At 44.9% G+C, this 17058-nt stretch overlaps 1 protein-coding gene across 2 annotated transcripts in view; it reads right to left on the bottom strand.

Moving 5' to 3' along the window:
• Positions 1-8380: 8380 nt before the first annotated feature.
• The window catches only part of MCFD2 (multiple coagulation factor deficiency 2, ER cargo receptor complex subunit), a 38365-nt gene continuing 29687 nt past the window's right edge, over positions 8381-17058 (bottom strand). For both annotated transcript variants that reach the window (XM_087436813.1, XM_004436678.3), the window contains exons 2-4: positions 12290-12450; positions 11336-11495; positions 8381-9897 (exon numbers count right to left, since the gene is read on the bottom strand). In XM_087436813.1, the coding sequence (XP_087292939.1) occupies positions 9766-9897; positions 11336-11495; positions 12290-12438 (441 nt within the window). In that variant the 5' untranslated portion in view covers positions 12439-12450 and the 3' untranslated portion in view covers positions 8381-9765. The remainder of the gene's footprint in view (positions 9898-11335; positions 11496-12289; positions 12451-17058) is intronic.

Here is a 17058-nt window from a genome sequence, read left to right as displayed (position 1 = left end):
TCTCTCCCCTGAGGTTCAACCACCACGGCCACACCTCCCCCTACTCTACTCCTCTTTGGCTGTACCCACAGACAGGGGCAAGAGACATTCAGCCTGCTTCAGTCCTGGGGGACTCCGGCCACTTAGGCCAGCCCCACATACCCCCTCCACCAGGGTACGAGGACCTGCTCACACTTCCTCTCCCCTCCCTGGGCAGCAGGGCCTTTTAGCCTTGGCAGGCGTGACCTGCACATCCTTCCCCAGCCACCCAGTGGGAAGGCAATTAGGAATTCATGGACAGAAAATGCCCAGTGCAATGTTTCCTTGTGATTCTGGCAGAGCAAAGTGAATTCTCTGAAAGCCTCTGAAAGCAGGCTCTACTGTGAGCACAGCCAGCACAGCCCTGGGGTCTAACACCAACCAACAGGCCTATTCTAACACTGTCCAGAGGTCCAAGTGTAAAATTGCCATTGTGGTGCTAAAAAGACTATGTCTTTCAACACTGTTTTTTTTTTTTTAATTAAACATTTTAGTTTGAGATAATGGTAGATTCACACATATGCAGTTGTAAGAAATAATAGGGAGATCCGGTACACCCTTGACCCAGTTCCCCAAGGGCAGCATCTTCCAAAACTACAATACAGTATCCTAACCGGGATATTGACACTGATATAGTCAAGATACAGAACATTTCATCACCACAAGGATCCCTCATGTTGCTGTTTTCCAGCCATGCCCACTTCTCTCCTCTCCCACCCCCTCCTTAATTCTTGGCAACCATAGATCTGTTCTCCATTTCTATAATTTTGTCATTTCAGAAATACTATATAAATGGAGCCAAACGGTATGTAACCTTTTGGGATTGGCTTTTTTTCACTCAGCATAATGCTTTGGACATTCATTCAGGTGGCTGCTGAGTAGTGTCCCACGGTGTGGATGTGCCACAGCTTGCTTAACTAGTCACTTGTCGAAGGACATCTGGGTTGTTTCCACTTCTTGGCTATTACAAATAGGGCTGCTATAAACATTCACGTGCCAGTTTTTGTGCAAACACGAAAGCCCAAGAATTCAATTGCTGAGTCATGTGGTAGTTACATGCTTAGTTTTTTAAGAAACTGACAAATTGTTTTCCACGGTGGCTGTATCATTTTCCATCTGTCATTTTCCCAGTTCGAGTAAAGTATAGAAAACTCACTTTTCTTTACATTATTTTACCCTCCCCCATTTTCAATATAATTGTCTTAAATATTTCCTCTACATACATTTAGATCCACATCAGACCGTGTTATAATTTTTGCTTCAACTATTAAACAGAATTTAGAAAATTTGAGAGGAGAAGGAAAGTCTATTGCATTTCCCTATATTTTTGTTTTCCGTGTTCTTTCTTCCTGATGTTCTAAGTTTCCTTCTTTTATTGTTTCCCTTGTGTTTAAAGAACTTCCTTTAGCCCCTCTTTTAGGGTAGGTCTGCTGGTGAAAAATTCTCTTTGTTTTCCTTTGTCTAAGGATGTCTTGATTTCCCTTCATTTCTAAAGGATATTTTCACTACATACAGGATTCTGGATTGAGGCTTCTTCTCTTTCTCACTTGAAAACTGTTTGCTAGTTCTTTCTGACCTCTATGGTTTCTGGAGGAAATGAGAAATATGCTGTCACTCAGTTGTTTTTCCCTCATAGGCAAGGTGTTTCTCACGGCTTTCGAGATGTTTTTTCTTTGTCTTTAGTTCTCAGAAGTTTGACTATAATGAGTCTTGGTACAGATTTCCTGGGGCTTATTCTCTTTGGGATTTGCTCAGCTTCTTGAATCTGCTGGTCTTTGTCCTCTTCTTCTGGGGCTCTGATGACAGGAAAAATGTTAGATCTTTATTAGAGTCCCACAGGTCCCTGAGGCTCTGTGTATTTTTTTTTTTTTTCAGTCTATTTTCTCTCTGTTAGATTGGGTAGCATTGATGGTTGTGTCTTCCAGTTCACTGATTCTTTCCTCTGTCCCCTCCATTCCGTGTTAAGCCTATCCGTTGAGGTTTTTACTTCAGTTATTCTATTTTTCAGTTCTTGAATTTCCATTTGGTTCTTCTTTATAATGTCTATTTCTTTGCTGAGACTTGGTTTTTTCATTTGCTTCATGCATATTTGTAATTGAAGTATTTTTTATCATGGATGCTTTAAAATCTTTGCCAGATAATTCTAACATATCTAACAGCTAATACAGATGTCTAACAGACAATCTCTGTTACCTCAGTGTCAGCCTCTCTTTTCCTTCATTTTGAGACATTGCTTGTTCTTGGTATGGTGATTGATTTTTGCTGACGCCTGGACCTTTTCCTATTACATAATGAGACTGGATCTTATTTAAATCTCTGTTTTAACTGCTTTTCTATGACACCACTCCAGCAGGGGAGGGGCAGGGTGCTGCCTCATTACTGACAGGTGGAGGAAGAAGTCCAGACTCCCCACTTGGCCTCCATTGATACCCAAAGCCAGGAGCTCCTCATTACTGTTGGGTGGGGTAGGAGTTTGGGCTCTTCATGTGGTCTCAATGAACGCTGCGGTGGGGGTGGCCTTGTTATCACTGGGCAGTGGTAAGAGTCCTAACCCTCCACTAGGCCTCCTCAACACACCCAGCAGGAAGGTGGAGGGGAGCCTTGTTTAGGTCACTTGGGGGTGGAACTCTAGATCCAGTTCCTTGTGGGCAGGAAGGGTGCCTTGTTACTGCCCAGGAAGTGGGGGAAATGAAAGTCCCAGCTCCTTGCTTGGCTTCCTCTGGCATCACCTCCAACACAGGGAGCAGGAGGGGCATCTCATTATGGCTTGGCAAGGGTGGAAGTCTGGGCTCCCCACTTGGCCGTTGCTGGCAGGACCACAGTTTTCCCTGTGGTGTTTGGCTGGAGTAGAGCAGTTATTGCAGAAAAGTATTCTGGCTTGTTAAGCTGCCCTTTTCTTCATCCTTTGGCTACAGAGAGCAGGTTTTTGTTGTTTTTGTTTTTTTGTTTTTATGTCTGCTCCTTTTGGCATTTCTGGGTTGCTGGCTTCCATAGCTCCAAGTCTGGGATATACGAGGCAAAAACACAAAAACCAAAAGACAGGAAACTCACCACCATGCTCTTGCCTAGGTCCCTATGCCCCTAGCCAGCCTGCCTCTTCTCTCCACCCTTCAGAGTCTTATGTTTGTTTTATATATAATACCCCAGGATTTTGTTGGGCTTAGTTAGAGGAATAGGGAGAAGTGCATCTACTCTATCTTCCCAGAAGCAGAAGTCCTGTATTGTTTTCTCAGCATCCAAAAAGTTCAGACATAATGTTCATGGTTTCTGCTACTAATACCCTGGTTGAAGTGCTAGTTATTTGGTTGGGTCCTTGATATAATGGATCCCTCTTGAGGTAGAAATGTAACTTAGCTCTTGCTTTTACTGGGGATGCTGTGCAAGAATAACGTGTCCCCCTCAGCACCTTCAGGGGAAGCCTGGCATGTGACACAAAGGCTTTTTTTCTTTTTCTCTTCTCCAGAAGGTACTGGAATCCAGAAACTAGACCAGAGGGGTTACATGGCAAAAACACAATAAATACCTAATGAATGATTCCACAAATGAACAAAGGTATGGTTGAATAAAATGGTAGATATATGTAGTGCTGGTATAGATAGTGCTATTCTGACCAAAAATGAAAAAGCACTAGTGTCTTGTCACTTTACGGTTAGGGAAACTTGTTGGGATACGCTATGGGTCTAGGTAAAGGAAACAGACTCTTTATATACAATGGACATGAAGTATTAATTAACACAACTCTTCTGGACAGCAATTTAGCAATACTTACCAAGACTTTAAATTGTTCAGATCTCAGTAATTCAATTTCCTCAAGAAAAAACAGTGAAGATAGAAAAGGCTTTATGCACAAAGATAGACATCACAGTGTAATTTTCCACACCACAAATTAGAACATTCTAAATTGTTATCTAGTTCCTCAATAGACAAATGGATTGACATCTATGATACATCCATTCAATGAAAGAACCTGCAGCCATTAAAAATGAATTTTACAAGGACTATGTCATAAGATACGAACATGCCTTTGATAAAAACATACAAATTGTATAAATACCATGATTACAATTGTGTAAAAAAAAAAAACAAAACAGAAAAAAAGGCTAAAATGAAATATACCATCATCCAGTGGCTCTGTTGAATGAGACCATATTTTCATCCCTCTACTATTCTGTATTTTCACATTATCTTTAATGAAAATGTATTATTTTTATAATAAAATGCCAGGATTTTATTCCTATAGCACCAACAGGGAAGAGTGAATTGTGGTTGTATACTTAGTCAAGCATGGACTGGGAAAATGAAGCTGACACACTTACACATTTTAAAGCACATTATTGTGAAAATCAATTACATTTGACATCCAAACTTCCCTCCCTTGAGTTCCCCCTGCTACAGGCTCGTCCTCACAAAACAGCCTGTGGACTCTCCCGACCGGCTCCCGTCCTCAGTTCAGTTCACTGGTCCTCCTGTATCCTGAACACAGACCAGAGTGTTGCCGACCTTCCTACTGGGCTTCTCTCTTGTTTCTCTACTCTCTCTTGTCTGTCCTTGACGTATTTCCATTCTCTCCTCCTGGCCCAAGTTTCCTCCAAGTGGGACTTTGGTGAGTTACTTCATTTCTGTGGGCAGACCTTCCCCCTTGTTCAGGAAGTAGTTCCGTCGATCTCTGGGCTTCCAGACAAGCACTCATGTTTCTTAGAGAATGCCTGGGGTGGGAGGAAGTAACCCCAGTGTAGACGCTTTGGGTGGAGATGTCGAGAGGTGTAAATAGGTTCAAATGTCCCTGCTCTGTGCCCCTGTACACCTCAAGGTTTTTTTTTCCTAAAATGGTATTAGACTGGACCATGTCTGAAAAGTGTTGTTTGCTCTTGGGAGGTAAGTGTGAGTGATTCCAGGCAGTCAGGGGTCCGAGCTGGATGATGATGTGCTAAAAAAAGAATAGAGAACACAGCTTCCCCTCGTGCTGGTGGCAGGGACATGGGCAGGAACAGGCAGAGTGCCTGCAGCCCCCAGGACTGCTCTGCTGAAAGCCTATGACTTCAAATACAGTATTATAACCGTCTCAGTGGAGCCATGAGGCCAGTCTACTGGATGGTGCAGAGCAAGATTTCATTGAAAGAAGTGAATATTCCACTGCCAACCATCCTAGGGCATGCCATACAGCAGCTACCCACCTTCCTCTTCTGGCATTGGTACCCTGATCCCCCTCACAGAAATGCTTCCTCCTCACTGTCAGTCATTTTATACTAGTAGGCCTCCAGCCCCTCCCAGGGTCTGCAGCATACGACAAAGGCCTGAGCCCACTGGTCCCATACGACCTGGCCATGGCCTCGGCAATGGGTTCAGAGACGGGCTCAGAATAATAGTACTGGCTGACATGGATAAAGTGTTTCCTTTGTGCCAGGCTCACCTCTTAGGGCTTTATATATGTTAACTATATGTTAACTCGATTAATCCTCACAACAGCCTCACGAGGTTAAACTATCATCATCTCTGTTGTCAGATGAGGAAACTGAGGCACAGATGCATTAAGTAACAAGCCCAAGCGACACAGCTATTAAGTGGCAAAATCAGGATTCATACTTAGGTTGTCTGACGCCAAAGTTCACGCTCTTAACACTACGCCCTACGGCCTTCCAGGTCACTGTCAGGGCATAGGTGTGCGGCGACAGACAGGCTTTCTTCTCTGCTGAAGCCGAGGAGGAGGATGTTCGGAGGGGTTGCTGCCATCTTGCTGCTGCCATGTCACTGCAGCGTGGGCCCGGGAGCGAGTGCAGCCCGGGAGCTGACGACAGGGAGGAGTGCAGATGCTGGCAGCCGGTGAGCAGGGAGGGAATTGGGTCATGTCTGCAGCCAGTGCAGTAACGTGGCCAATAAATTTTCACATCCCCTGTCTCCTCCACCCATTTTTTTCCCCTTATTCCAGTTTGAGTTGGTTTTTGGTTACTTCCTCCCTGTCATGTTTTGTTTTCTCTTTCTAAGAACTCCTATTAATTGGATGTTGGATCTCCCCAGTAAATCCTCTTATTTTCTTCTCTCTTCTCTGCTATCACTCATCCATTTGTCTTTTTGTTCTACTTCCCGGGAGATGTCCTTGACCTTACCTTTTAACCCTTTTAATGAAAAACATCAGGATGGGGGCCTCAGTATCACATTTTTTATTTCTAGATTCTCTCGTTGCAACTGTTCCTCTATGGCATCTCAATTTTGCTTCATGGATACAATCAAGTCTCACTTCTCTGAGGACACTGATTATAATTTTTTAAGTTGTCTGCTAGTCTCTGCATTATTTCAGTTTCAGCTGGGGACACACATGTCTTTATTCTGTCATCTTGTAGCTGCCATTTATTTTTAAAATCCACTTCTATTGCTTTCTTAAACCCATACACCTCCAAAAATCTCCCTTGGGAAGCCCTGGTCAGGTGAAAAAGTCTCCATCCCCACAGCCTCACACACTCTCTGGCACCTCACCTTCTCCATTTTCTAGATCTTTCTAAGGAGCAGGGCAAAGGTACTACTGCTGCTGATGGCTTGGTGTTTTCCATGTGCTGACAAAGGGGCTGTGGGAGGTGGTCTGCTCCTTTCCTTCTTCAGGCGGGAGTAACTGAGGCCCAGTGAAATCCCCTGTCAGGAGGCCAGGTGAGAAAGAAATTCCTTTCGTCTGGTTCCAGATTTCAATGCTTTTGTGTCTTTCACCATTGCCCTTGACCTGACCCTTCGTTTCTCCCCTGAGAGAGAATTCATTCACTCACTCATTTAGCACTTATGCTGAGGAATATAAGAAGCAGAGAAGACCCTTGGATGCCTGCCCCTGACGAGTCATTAATTTCTTTACAGCACCAGCAGCCCCCACTCGCAGTGAGGAAGGGGCGCAGGCTCCTCGGCCAGGCTGAGGAACAGGCGACTGACAGTGTTTAGCCCTACTCTATGCCAGGCACTTACTACATGCTTTATATTGTTTTCTTTTTGTTAATCCTCTTAACCACTCTGCAGGTTAAGTTTTATTACAGCTATTTTTAAGATGAGAAACTAAAGTTCATAGCTAAGGAGTAGCAGGCCTAGGATTTCAACTCTGATCTGAGTCCAAGGCTTGTGCTCATATACAGCCGCCTCTTACATTTATATTTATCTCCATTTTAGACATACGGAAACCGAGGTGCAGAGATGTTCCTTATACATTCTAAGAAACCCTTGAGGCGGGCAATGAGAAGGCCAAGGCCTCACGTAGGGGAGGAGAGATAATGAGGGTACGCAGGGAAAGGCAAATCATGCTGTGTCCCTCATGTTACAGGCCCCTCTCCCACCAGGGACATTTTCCAGGAGAAAAGGCAGGCTGTCAGGACCATAAAGGTCAGCATAGAATAATTACAAACAGCAGCCAGCTGAGGTGTCCAGTCTTATCTGTTTTTTTTTTTTAAACAGTTTTTGATTTATTTTTTTTTGTGAGGAAGATCAGCCCTGAGCTAACATCCATGCTAATCCTCCTCTTTTTGCTGAGGAAGACCGGCTCTGAGCTGACATCTATTGCCAATCCTCCTCCTTTTTTTTGTTTCCCCAAAGCCCCAGTAGATAGTTGTATGTCATAGCTGCACATCCTTCTAGTTGCTGTATGTGGGACGCCGCCTCAGCACGGCCGGAGAAGCGGTGCGTTGTTGCGCACCTGGGATCCAAACCTGGGCCGCCAGTAGCGGAGTGCACACACACAACCGCTAAGCCACGGGGCCGGTCTCAGTCTTATCTGTTTAATCTGGTGACTCTACCTCCTAAGGATCTGCTTCTCTCCTTCCCCAACTGCCTCACTGACCTCCTTCCCAGCTGCCAACAGTAGGAGATTCCTCCAACTGTGTGCTGCCTCACTAGATCCATCTAGAGGGGAAGCTCTGGATGAAGGGCCAGAGCAAGGGTCTTGGGGGAAAACAAGGCAGTGGTAACTTCCTTCCTTTTTGGCTTCTCAACTGGCAAAACAAGTGGCATTTCCAAAATGCCAGAGGAGACTGTGCCTTTGCTTGGGCCTGAGATGCTTTCAATAATGCTACTTAATTATATTTTCTGGCAAAGAAAAAACAGTCACCAGACTCAAGGAGAAAACATTGTATTTTCCTAAGCTAGAGAGTGCCATCATAATCTGACCTTGGCCAGAGAAGAAAGGACCAAAAACTGATTTCATTCAGAAGAAAAAATGCCTAAAAGGAGAAAGTAACTTTGAACACTAGAAATCTACTCCTACAGAAAGGAACAGAGTACAGCCAGGGAGGGGCCACAGAACCTGCGATGGAGTAGGCGCATGTAAACATCTGTATTAAATACACAGAGCCTTCATGCGGTAGGAGAAGCAGCCTATGTGGACAAAATCAACTGCTCCTTATTTTGTTTCATTAATTTTATTGGTCATATATCCAGAATTCATTATATAAATCTTTCAAAATAACTAGATATTACAAGAATAGTTTACAATTCAGCTCTGATTGCACAAATACTTGACACAGGAAACCATTTTTACAAATACATATGTTTTCTTATAAGAATACTTTAATAAAGAAAATAAGTCTCTATACATCTTACAGCAAATTTTATGCGGTTTTCCCATTCAACCATCATTTCAGGCTTTCTATCACAGCATGTCCATCACATCCAATAACCCAAATTACACTCTGCTGCTGCTTCTCACTTTCAACTTCTATTGAGATTCACACTGTTACGAGTTTTTAGGCTTTTAGGCTTCTTTTTCTAATCTTTCCTGATCTGAAAGAACTCATGTACTCAGGCTAGAAGAGGTAATTTAAACAACATTCCTTCTAAATATAACTTGTATCAGGTTAGTTACTGCGCTGGGTGAATGATCTTTTCACCAGCTAGAACAGCTAGTAGTTTTACCCTGCTGTATCAAGCAGAGGGATAAAGTCCCTACGTTCCTAATAGTTTCTAAACTGCAAAAACGGAACTCTAGAAACAAGAGTTAAATACAAATATTAAGAAAGCTAAAACATTTGCTATTGATTAGAGTAGAGAACACTTTTAAATTCAAGGTCTCTCCTAGGTTGAAGAAGACATAAAAGAAATAAAGTATAAGGATGTGGCAGTAGTTCTATAAAATATTGAAAAACTGAAAAAAGGTTAATCACTTAGGTCAGTGGTGTATCATTTCCAAAGTGCCAGAAGATACAGAATCTTAGACCCCGTGGCTAGCTGAACTCAATATTTGACATTCTTCTTATGATGTGGCTTTGAAATAGCCTAATAAATACTCACTTGCCCAAAGCAAGTAATCACTTAGGCCAGAGGAACTTTACAGAATACTGACCACATTAACCTGAAGAGACAGGACCCACTAGGGGAAACATTTGGCATTCGTTTCATTTCTTCACTGTTACTGAAAAGTGCGTCCACTTGGCAAAGCTCATCTTACTTTTCAGGTAGCATGAATTAAAACCAAGAGCCTAGCAGTATTCTACAGTCAAGTTCCTGAGTACTCAGCTCTAATTATCCAATATTCTTAAAAAGATTCTTTACATCAAGACCTGGTCCAATAAGAGATTTAACAGTACTTAGGGACTACAATATGTCCCATTTCTCTTCTCTTTTATTTCTCTGGATTTCTCTTTCCTACCCCAGTGTAACAAATCGGTACAGGTTTTTACAAAAATACTGCAGCAGTAGTTGGAAACGAGTCATTTTGCATTACCAAAAGTGTTCAATCACATTATAACGGGTCACATTGTATATAACTAGGAGACGGCCACGTAACGTCTACTGCAGTGATTTTGCAAATTCAGCATAGTCGATATATCCATCATTGTTCTTGTCATCATCTCTCAAAACACCATCTATTAAGTTAATCAGTTCATCTTCGCTCATTAGTGGCGCCTGTTCACTCCCTTCCTACAAAATATAAATTAGACAATAATGAGTTGCACATTTTACTGGAAGTGCTTAGCTAATTTCCAAAATGTCCACGCTCATATGTGTCCAAAAACTCCTTCAATGTAGTACATGGCTACCTCTAGGAATCCACAAACCATATATCAGATATAGAGTCAATTCATAATAACCCAATTTAGAAATTATATTTTCCAGTTAAAAGAAAGATGCAATCAAAGTAGGTCCTTGCTTATTTGTTTTAAAAATGACTTTTCATTCTTTTCTAAGAGTAATACATGTTCATTGTAGAAAGCGAGGTCTGGCTTACCCAGAATTCTGAGTTTCATAAATTCCATGACCCACAAACCCATCCCAGAGAAAAGCTCACAGGCCAGGCTTGCCCGAGGGTCAGCTTTGGGCACAACTTGTCCTGATAAGGTAGAAACATTCCGTACTGGACAACACCTCAGGGTCAGAACAAGACGAAGAAGGCACTGCCGACCAGTAGAACCTGCTAGGATCTTGGAGGTGAAGGTATTTCCTGCTCCAGAAGCAGGTGTAGCGGGGCTCACTGTGCTGGGTGCTAAGCTACTGCTGGTCACGTCCTTGTTGACTCTTCCTGTGCCACCTCTCCCACGTCCACCCTTTCCTCTCCTAGCGCCACCACCTCCTCACCTGCCAGGACTGCTGAATCCCAATTCCTCTCCTGACACCAGTCTCTCCTCACGTCCATCGGACTGCCTCCCACAGCAAAGGATCTTCCCAAAACACTGTTTTGGCCATGCTTCTGCGCACAGCTGTTAGTGCTCCCCACTGCCTTCCAAGCAAACCCAAAGCTGCTCTCCTGGCAGCCAAGGTGAGCACACCCACCTCCCCAACCTTGCCTTTCTCCTCCCTGTAGACTGCAGTGTGGCAGAGCAGGACAGACATTAGATCTGGACACAGAAGATCTCGATTTCAGTTTCCTCACCTCTAAAATGGGGCTAATAACAATGCCTGCCCCTGCCTATTCATAGGCTGTTGCAAAGATCAGATGAGACCTTTAACCTATGTGAAAGTATTCTGTAAAACGCTTTGTACGGAGCACTGTACAATATCACACAAACCCTCAATTACTGCTAAGTCCCTCGATCCCTTGAATCAGGATTCACCATTCTTCCCAAATAAAATAACTTCTCCCCTGCTCTGCATTTTGAACGTGGTCGGTCTTTTAGGCACTGGTTCTCAAACTCTGGTGTGCAGCAGAAATGCCTGGAGCGCTTGTTGAAGCCTGGGGTTTCTGCCTTCCTGTTCTGAGAAGGACCGCTGAACAGGAAAAGAAGCAGAACAGCGGTGTGCAGAAAAAGGAGCAGCAGCAACATTGTGGTACAGGGACAGCACAGGTCATCAAGATCGGGCACTGACTTACCAAAGAGAGGCCCTTCTGAGATGCCGCCCACTGAGCTACTGCCTGACCTACCTCCTTATGGACATGAGTGATGGCTGTGGAGAGTTCTAGGCCGTCAAGCAAATTATTGCCATCATAATCATGCATTTTGAAATAATGGAGCTGCAGTTCTTGTGGGGACATCTCTGCCTCTGGTTTGTTGATGACACCTTCTAGATGCTCCATGATGTGCCTGAAAACCAACAGTTAGACTCAGACCACTGGGCAGTGACACCGGGATCATGCCAAAATCTTAAGGACTGAAAAGTTCAAGATCTTAAAATTCACCCATCTCAGAAAAACAAACAGAAACAGTGGCAGACCACACTCAAGGCTGACAGATACAGGCAAGGCCATGAAAAGAGCAGGGAAAAAGTCAACCAGTTCATCTGTTATGCTGGCAAGATTATGGGTGTTTTTTCCTGCTTATTATTTGAATGTTGTTATAACATTTGGGGGCTATCAATTTAAAAAAACAATTTTAAAAAGCAATTTAAGGATAACAATAATGTGTGAAGTTAACTGGCGTGGGACAAAAGTTGCAACAAATGATTCAATGTTCGAATGTTCCGATAAAAAAAGAAAAAAGTCCTGTCAGAGTCAAGAAATCTTACCCCTATCCCGGATTCTGCTACTACTACTGTGTGTGTGTGTGTGTGTGTGTGTGTGTGTGTGTGTGTGTGTGTGTGTGTGTGTGTGTGTGTGTGTGTGTGTGTGTGTGTGTGTGTATGTGTGGGGGGGTGTGAGTGACTGAGTATGAGTGTATGAGTGTGTGAGTGTGTGTGTGTGTGTGTGTATCTGTCTGTCTACGGTGAAAGAGCGAGATGGAATGAATTCAGGCAAGTCATTTATCCCCTCTAGGCCTCAAAATCCCTCACCTGTGATAGAGGATGAAAAAAGAATACCTGATTTACAAGTGGCAATAACGAATAAATATCATCCTTGAAAAACGTCCAGGATGGACCACAGCCCTGGCTGAATACGTACTCTTGGTCGTGCACTGTGTGCTTATCCAGGCCCATGCTGCCGTGATGGGAAGGGCTGGCCCTGGGCTCCTCAGCCCAGGCACCTGGGGCACAAAGGGCCCAGAACAGGCCGCACAGGAAGGGGGTTCTGAACAGCCGCAGAGATCTCATGGTCACCGGTACCTGGGAGGTGGGGAACACAGAAGATGAAGGTGAGAACACCAGAGCTAAGGTTCTTTCAAGACTTGACACAGTGCACTCCTGGGAAACCCAGTGAAGAAGCAAGGTTGGGGAAGAGAACACATCAAACTGGGCACAAGGCCAGCTCTGCCACTAGACTGTGGGATGACCTTGGGCACTCCAGGTCCCCATCAGTCAAGTGGGTGGGTCCACGACATTTCCTGAAGCACCTTCAGAATGCCAAGCAACTCAGTGAGAGCTTAAAGGGACCTGAAGATTATTCCTGCCCACAAGAAGCTTACAGTCTGATGAGAGAAATACTTCCTACTGAAAGCACTAATAAAGACAGAAAGTGAGATGTACTAAAGAAAGATAAAACCCTCTGAGAGCTCAAAGAAAGAAATGCCCTCTGGGTGAGGGAAAATTAGAGAAGGCTGAGGAACATGGGGACACTTCCACTGGGCCTGGACGCATGAGCATGCTGTGGATGTGCAGGGACTGAGAGACTAAGGGAATGGTTCAAGCAGAGTGACAAGTGGGAAAGAAACTCCAAGTACTTTAGTCGGGCTGCGGCCTACAGGGTATGAAGTAGGCAGAACAGTGGACAACAGGTTGCAAAGGTTGACCAGGCCGTATTCAGTGTGGCTTTGCACACTAAGCCAAGTGGGTGGAAGTTTCCTGAAGATAAATGGGGAGCCACTGAGGATTCGTGAATGGGAGATGAGATCAGAGATTGGTTTCAGAATGGCTAATCTGGCAGCACAGCAGGGAAGGTATTTATTGGTACAAAACCAGAGACAGGAACGTGGTAGTTGAGGGAAGGGATGAGGTGGCCAGATTGAGGCCTACAGCAGTGGACACAGAAAAGATATTACTCCCTACCTCGTCCATCTCCCAGGATGGGAGATGGCTGTGACAGAGGCAAGTAACTTAAAGACTGTGAAAGAGCATCGGAAAGGAGAGTTACGTAGACATTAGGATTCCATCAAGTCCTCCCAGGGTTTGGCTAGAGCTGGAACTGTGGTCAACAACAAGAAGACAGTCAGCTACATAGCAAGCTCCCTGAGGGCAGGGGATGCTTTGCTCCCATCAGGATTCCCCACCAAGACTCAGGCAGGCCTTCACTGTTTGTTAAACTGAAAGTCCTGGTCCTTCCAGGGGTTCATAGACTGACTTCAAAAAGGAAGGTGAAGGACAGCCAGGAGACCTCCAAACAAACACAAAGAAAAGACCTGACTTACACATTCACTCCCAAAAGGCAGTGCAGACTCTGCTGGATAACAGGGGCCACAGATTTCTAAGGGCCCAACTGTAGCCATAGCCCCAGACCTATAGCGGTAAAGACAAGGCTTAGGTATTGGTCAGACCCTAGCACACGCTACACACAGAGCTCAGCTCTTAAGCTGCCGCTATCTCCACTCCCTGTGCTGGGGCTGGGAAGCAGCAGTGTTGCAGCCCCTCTCACCCATGCTAAAAGACTCTGTAGGGTGGGACTCTGGGAGAATGTCATCCCCACAACGCTTAGGAAAATTCCCCAAATCCATTTTGCCTATCAGCAGTATCACCTCCCATGGCCCTCTCCCTAAGGGGACAACAGTCACTGGGATGTATAACTTTCAGAGTGCTAAAAAGTAGCATCTAGTCTTACTACTGAAAAGAGACATTATAGGGGCTGGCCCGGTGGCATAATGGTTAAGTTCACATGCTCCGCTTCGGCGGCCAGGGGTTCACAAGTTCGGATCCTGGGCGCGCACCACCGCACCGCTTGTCAAGCCATGCTGTGGCCAAGATGTTAGCTTGATCTTCCTCGCAAAAAAATAAAAAAGAAAGAAAAGGGACATTATAATGCAATCGGTTGGGCCGGCCCCATGGCTTAGCAGTTAAGTGTGTGCGCTCCGCTGCTGGCGGCCCGGGGTTCGGATCCCGGGCGTGCACTGACGCACCACTTCTCCGGCCATGCTGAGGCCGCATCCCACATACAGCAACTAGAAGGATGTGCAGCTATGACATACAACTATCTACTGGGGCTTTGGGGGAAAAAATAAATAAATAAAATTATTTTAAAAAATAATGCAATCAGTCATACTTAGTAATAGGAAAAGACGTTCAATATATAGTAAACAAAAAAGAGGAGGCTGCAAAAGTCTGTAAAGAATAATTCATTTTTATAAAAAAAACAATGTATGCATATTTTACACATAGAACAATGACTAAAAACTGTTAACAAAGATTATTTTCTGAATTATGAGGAGGGGTTTTGATTTTTCTTCTTTTTACTTTTCTATTGCTTCTAAAATTTCTACTACACACATGGTTTTTCTTTACAGACATGTATTTAATGTAATTATTCCATAATTTTGTTCCAATACCATATGGATAGCATAAAAAGGGGGCTTACATTTAATTCTCACCTCTAGAAAAGAATTCAGGCACAGAAATTACATTTCCAATTTTACCAAATAAAAGTGTCCAGACCCTGACAAGCCCACTACCACTGTACCTAGTACTAGAAAACAAGGTTTCAAGTTCCTCTCAGCAGTGACTGCCTAGGCCAGAGCAGAGCAGCTTCTTCTGATCACACATCTTAGAGTTCTGGGACAGGAGGGACCAGAGAGAGAAGCCAGCTCCTTCCCCAGCAAGCCTTCTTCAATTCCAAGTCTGTCTTCAGTGTCCTTCCCATATGCTCCTGAGAGCTTCCCTTCAGAAAGGTCCTGTCTGTCACTGCCCACTGTCGACAGCTGTGAACTGACCTGAACACTGCCTGGTTACCTGTAAGTGGCCCCTGCTGGACTGAGCTCCGTAAGGGCAGGGACTAAATCCACATTCTCAGCCTCAGGCACAGTACCTGGCACAGCGGCTGGTGGTTCTCAGCCTGCATGCCATGGTCCTTGGGGGATTCCCACCTTCCGAGATATGCTGCCAAGTTTTGATGTCAACCTAACTGAGCATAAAACTTTTTTTTTTTTTGCTGATATCTATCAGATAGTTGAGTGATCACTGAACCCACGGCACCATTCCATAATTATGTGGTTGGATATTTAGTATATCAGATTGGGGTGTGTGTGTGTCAGGGGGGTGCGGGTTCTATTCAAATAACACCAAAAAGCAACCAAGTGATTGGCAATAACAGTAACTATGGGTCCAAATTATTGCTTCTTCAAGGAAGGCAGAATAAAGGCCAAGAACCATTGATTTTGAATGTGTCCCATTTTGGTCTGCTGTTGCAGGTTTCTAACTATTAGAACACAACGAAAGCCAAATCCACAAACAGAGAAGAGAAACTCTCCCTCCAAGCGCTGCAATGAGAACAGGGAAATCTGACTGCCACTTGACAAATTCAACCGTCACATTCAAAAAGAAACATAAGCAACTTCCCTTCGGCCAAACAAGTTGCATCACCCACACTCTAAGCCCTTAGCTCAAGGCCATGAGCAAACAGCCTGGCAGATAAGCCCAGGAGTTGCAAGCTCACTGGCCTTCTCTGAGAGATTGTAAAGGCCAGGCTAGAGAAAAATTCCAAGGAGGAGAGATTTCTGACAGAGTTCAGAACACAACCCAGGCTTTGAGATGTCTTTCACAAGGCAAAGCCTCAGTCCTGGGAGGGAAGCACAGGACCGCGGTCAGTAGCAGGGCTCCCACAGGGCCTTGACCATAATAGGGCTCCTCACTGCTCCAGCAGCCTCTTCCAGTCCCAGAGCCTTTGGTCCCACTGGTTCCATTTGTCTGTCCTCCCTCTTCCTTCCAGGCCCAGTTCAAATGCCATCTGGAGATTCTTCCAGCCAAGACCAATTGTTCCCTCCTCTGACCTCAGTCTGCAGCCTCTCACACTCACTTGGCCATAACATATGGTCACATACCGTTCTCCTTTCCTGTTTTTCTCTTTCCCTCCCTCTGTGAGGGCCAGGACCCTGTCTCCTCTGTCTCTCCTTTACCCCACTGAATTTATCACAAAGTGCTGAGCTGACCTGAGGACAGCATGCCTTCACGTTGACTCAGGGCAGTAGGTCGTGGCACCTAGATGGGTTGCTCACTATCACAGAGGATCTGGCCTAAACTGGAAAAATAACTTCCCTTTGAAACTCTCCCACCAGTGGTTTGGCCTGGCCCACCCTTCCCTCCCATTGTGTCGTTAGTTAGCCCTATCAGCACATGCAAGTTTGGAGCCAGCCTTCCTTCCATAAAGACCACAGCGACTTAGCAGCTTTTCCTTTATGCCAGGGGCCCTCAGTTAAGAATTCAAACTCAGGGCCAGCCCCATGGCTTGGCAGTTAAGTGCGTGCGCTCCGCAACTGGCAGCCCGGGTTCAGATCCCAGGTGCACACCGACGCACCGCTTCTCCGGCCGTGCTGAGGCTGCATCCCACATACACCAACTAGAAGGATGTGCAACTATGACATACAACTATCTACTGGGGCTTTGGGGAAAAAAAGGAGGAGGATTGGCAATAGATGTTAGCTCAGAGCCGGTCTTCCTCAGCAAAAAGAGGAGGATTGGCATGGATGTTAGCTCAGGGCTGATCTTCCTCACAAAAAAAAGAATTCAAACTCAAGGCAGCCACACTCACCAACATCCAGACATCCTGTACCCAGAGTCGGTGCCAAAGAAAAACTC

This window comes from Ceratotherium simum, chromosome 11, assembly GCF_057802395.1.
Source record: "Ceratotherium simum simum isolate JZ-2026a chromosome 11, ASM5780239v1, whole genome shotgun sequence".
NCBI lineage: Eukaryota > Metazoa > Chordata > Mammalia > Perissodactyla > Rhinocerotidae > Ceratotherium > Ceratotherium simum.
This window is presented reverse-complemented; position numbering and strand designations above follow the sequence as displayed.